Source organism: Halyomorpha halys, unplaced genomic scaffold (genome assembly GCF_000696795.3).
Source record: "Halyomorpha halys isolate HHAL.00 unplaced genomic scaffold, Hhal_1.1 Scaffold171.1, whole genome shotgun sequence".
Classification (NCBI taxonomy): Eukaryota; Metazoa; Arthropoda; class Insecta; order Hemiptera; family Pentatomidae; genus Halyomorpha; species Halyomorpha halys.
Window position 1 is genome coordinate 227,044 of NW_027115842.1, and position 4,866 is coordinate 231,909.

The 4,866-nt window shown below is 32.3% G+C and overlaps 1 protein-coding gene across 12 annotated transcripts in view; it reads right to left on the reverse strand.

Annotated features, from left to right (window-relative positions):
- enc (encore) overlaps positions 1 to 4,866 on the reverse strand; it is a 130,659-nt gene that overhangs the window by 73,102 nt on the left and 52,691 nt on the right. For all 12 annotated transcript variants that reach the window (XM_067052800.1, XM_067052796.1, XM_067052798.1 and 9 more), the window contains one exon: positions 778 to 854. In XM_067052800.1, the coding sequence (XP_066908901.1) occupies positions 778 to 819 (42 nt within the window). In that variant the 5' untranslated portion in view covers positions 820 to 854. The remainder of the gene's footprint in view (positions 1 to 777; positions 855 to 4,866) is intronic.

Genomic DNA, 4,866 nt, shown 5'->3' on the forward strand with positions numbered 1-4,866 from the left:
ACATTTAGAGTAACATACAATTGAAAAGGAATAGTATACATTTAGAGTAACATACAATTGAAAAGCAATAGTATTGTTGTTGTTATCTCTTTTGTTCTATAGCCCTGATAAAGACCTGAAACTCAGGTCGAAACGTCGGCATAAAATAAATAAATATGGTTTTGTATATTTATGTTGTTCTTTGCTGACCGCACCCCCCGACAAACTTCTCCAATCATTAATCTACGCTCAACTATCTACACCTCATTATAAAACTTATTTTATTTGTGCCAACATTTATTTACGTTCACGAACCACCTCTCCCCTCAAATTGAATCTATACACCTCATAAGTATTATCAGAAGATAAAAGCCCTATAATAATATGTATATGTTTATTATATTTCTTTTCTTACCTCTTTCATATTACTATATTCTTATACCTAATCATATTATACATTTTCTACCAATACTACTTATGAACTTGTATTATCTGTTATCGCCTTATTTTCTAGAAGATCGTTGATTGACAGTGGAAGATGGTTCGGGTGCAGTCAAAACAACTTAAATTGTAAATTTACTATTTATTGTGAGCCCTGCAAAGTGGGGCAAAACGTTGGCTTACAATTAATAGTTTAATTACTATTTGAGTTTTTTTTTTAACCGCACCTGGACTATCTTTTATAAAATAAATATTATTTTTTGTGTTCTCCACTTACTGCACCCCCAACTATCTTCTCTTCATATAAAATTATATTAATGTTTATAATTTATATTGATAATAAATTATATTAATTACCTGCTTTGACAAGGTACGTTGTGTTCGGACAGATCTCTCCATGCCTTTTACTCCACTTTGTACGATTATGCTTGGAACTAAAGGAAAAAAAAAATTATATTAATTCATTTATAAATAAATGTATGGTTTTATTGAAATAATATAAGTACAGAGGCAAAGACTGAGAAAAATAAATGTGAAAATTAATACTAATATACTACAAAACTGTTATATTATTCATGAATTACTTTAAAGACCAAGCAACACAAGCAGTAAATTTAACGTTTTAAATTTCCAACATGGAGACTCTCAAACAGTATGCAGAATAATAATAACTATAGAAATAATAAGATATGTTTAATATTCCACATTTCATATAATAAAAATAGTTGTTTCAAGAAAATTTCCTACATACCATAATAAAGAATTATGTAGCAGATTTCATAGACCACTGACAATAAATGAAGATATAAAACCCTAATATAAACAGGTGGCTAACGTTTAGAATGTTCTTACTCTAATATATCCAAAATTTTAGAAAAGAACATTTAAACATTGTTGGCGATGATATATAAACACGATATTAAAAACAAATACAAAATAAGATCTAAACATCAATAATTACATAATAGGTGTTCCACGTAAGTTCATCTTACTGATAGTTCTTATGATCAATACAGCAGTTGATCCATTTAAATTAAAATTAAAAACTCTCATTGAAGGATTTTATTTAGTTATATTTATTTATTTGCTTATTACATATATTTTTCCAAAAAATATTTTTTTTGTGTACCAAAAGAAAAAAAAAACCCATAATAAACTACTAACCAGAATCTAATGAATATGAAGACAAATAAGTAAGGCACTGGTTGTTTAAGTAGTATTTGCTGAGTTCAAAATAACAAACAATGTCTATTTCGCACATGATAAGATAAACATAAATATCTCTAGAAAATGTTTATTTAAAGGAAATCACAAATAAAACAAACAAAAATAATTTACATTCAGAAAACTTGAAACTGAAAATTTATATTAAGAGAGGATAAAGAAAGGTCAATATCTGTATACAAAGACAAAGATAAACAATTCTGTCGATATTTTGAGATTCATCATTGTTCGTATATTGGAATGAAATTTATTTAATCCATTACTCGATCATAGTTTCAAGGTAGGAAGAAGGTATATTTATTAAGCCTTCTATTATTATTATTCGATTTTTTAAAATTAATTATTTTAAATATTACTCAGTCGATTATTGATAAATTAAAGACTTATATTTCTCTATCCAGAATAAAACCGTACCTTGGAACAACAACAACAGACTTATCTATATATCAAATATTTCAGAAATAAACTATACAACAAATAAAAATGTAATGCATTTTCTACCTTAATCTTTTAATTAGTTACAAATAATTAGAAAATTTTTAATATTATTTATTGAAAAATATCTTCATTATTTTAGTTTTTCTCAGCACCTCCCTTTTGCACAGGAAACCCCTTCGAAGCCAACTAAATATTCTTCCAGCTGCATTGATTATTCCACATCAATGTAGCCGCTTTTGTTGAGATGAGGACCTAGATATTTGAAATTCTGGACCTGCTCTAGTCTTTCTCCATTCGCTCTGACCACCCTCATTATTCCCCGGGGTTTCTTTTCTATTCTCATACATTTGGTCTTTTTCGGGTTAATTATCAGGTATATCGAGGCCATTTCCTCTTGCAGAACACTTATGTTGTATTGGAGGTCTCGGTCGTTGGAAGCCAGCAAAACCAGGTCATCCGCAAAAGCTAACACAGAAAATTTTATGGGTTGTTTAACTTTCTTTATTGCTTTATCCCGGACTACTATGAAGAGCAGTAGGCTCAAGCAACTTGATGTTCTTCCCTATTCTTTCTTACTCTTCTGAATCATGGACCCGCAACTCAAAACACAAGAGCCGGATCCAATCCATGGAGATGCAGTACCTTCGTAAGGTGGAAGGAAGGACACGACAAGATAAGAGTACGGAACAGTACCATTCGGACTAACCTTGGAGTCAAACCGGCTGAGAGCATCCTAGAGGGGCACAAGCTAAGATGGTTCGGACACCTCCTTTGGATGGACTAGGAAAGAACTGCCAGAAAGACATAGAAGACTCACGTGGAAGGAAGAAGGCCAAGAGGAAGACCATATATTTCCTAGGAGAAGAGTGTTAAGGAGGCGGAATATGGACTGTAGTAGAAGGGAGATGGTCCAAGAGTGAGATATGGAGAGATCCATCTATGGAGATGGACCAAGATCTGGTCTAGACTCTGCAAATTGTAACCCCACATTGCGCAAGAGGTAAAGGGGATAAAATGATTATGATGATGAAAAATATCTTCATTATTTAAAGATTAATTATAAATCATGTTTCGGGACCATCACTCCATCATCAGGTATACTAACATAGTTGTATTCTATTTAATTTGTTATGTTACAATAAAGTCTCTCTATTCTTCTTAGCACAAAAATTTAAATTCTAATAAAATACAACGATGTCTCCAATGTTTGCACTAAAATATTTAAAATAAGGAGCGGATATCTTTATCTCTATTATTTCCAGTCTATTGTAATATGTAAAATTAAATAGAAGGCAACAATGATAGTATATGTAATGATACAAAGATTATATAGCAAATTATTAAATTCATTTACATATTTATGGTGAACTAGGCCGTGACCTTTTACTGTAGCAGGGCTCCATTCTAAGAAATATCTGGGCAAATGTTAGGAGTCTTAACTATTATTTAATGTTTGACACAATTTAGAAGTTTGCGGGGCACACTATATTTTTCTGTCGGGTGCACTTACACAATATACCTAACAAATTGTCACTATCACTGCCAGTACTGTTTCCGATTACTGTTCTCTCCCTGCTGCGTCCTGCCACCGTTGGCATTGGTGTCAACGTCTGGAAGAGGGGGTTGGACAGATTGGAGGGAGTCAAAGAATTTGAAATGCTTCCGTTTAATGAAATCCGGTACTGTGGACAGGTTTCGACTAGTTGGAGGTCAACTCTTCGGAGTTGACTAAGGTTTGGAGGCTTCTTCTTCCATGACATCGTCTTAACTATCTTCCGAAGCACAATGTCCAAGAATCTCTGTAGGAGGCTATAATTTATTTATTTATCTCCTTTAATAAACATTTCTTTAATTGATCTAATGAAGTTAGTGTAGTAAAAATTCTGCAGATATGAAGTTGTCATTATTAGTCCAACCATTAACAAGAACCTCCTAAATTACTAGAGCTACCACCATGCAACCACCAAGGGCACAACAGGAGGCTCGAGCCTACTACCAAACACCAATGGCCTAAGCTGTGTAGTTAATGCTGAAAAGTGAAATATGCGGACATAAACCTCTATTTATATTTATACGGATTAGTATAGCACTGAGTTGTTACTGTTACCTTTTCAATTTTTGAAAAACTTACTATTTAGGAAAAATTGACGAAGTAATAGTTAGTTACAATATTAAAAATGTTAGTAACAACAATTTCCTTTAAAATTTATAGGTTTAATTGCTAGTAAACTATAAAAACCTGTTTTTATTTCTATTGAGCATTGCAATGAGTGCAATGAGTAATCCATGGAATGGAATTACGAAATCTTAGGAATTGTTTGAGTACAGTTATAGATTTGCGTGTGATTTGGGAAATGTGATTATTCCAAGAGAGGTGTTGGTCGAAGGTGACTCCAAGGTTTTTTATTGTAGGATAGAAGAGAATCGGTTGGTTGTTAAGGAAGGGTGGAGGACAGTAAGAGAGGGAATGAAAGAGGCGCTTGGAACCAACAAGAATAGCCTTGGTTTTTTCAGCATTCAGGTTCAAATCATTGTTAAACGTCTATGTGTTAATTCTATCAATATCTTCTTGTATCTTTTGGATGGCCTCAGCATCTCGGAGGGATGGAAGGATAGATAGAAAACCGGAATGATTAAGGAGAGATTTTTGCTCGAGAAAATTATTAAGTTGGGAGAGAGTGAAATTGGATAAAATGGATATTTTTATTAAAATGGATTTAGTGAATGACACAATTTCTTCCTTATTAAACTATAATAGTTTATTTCATATCATACAGCAACGTT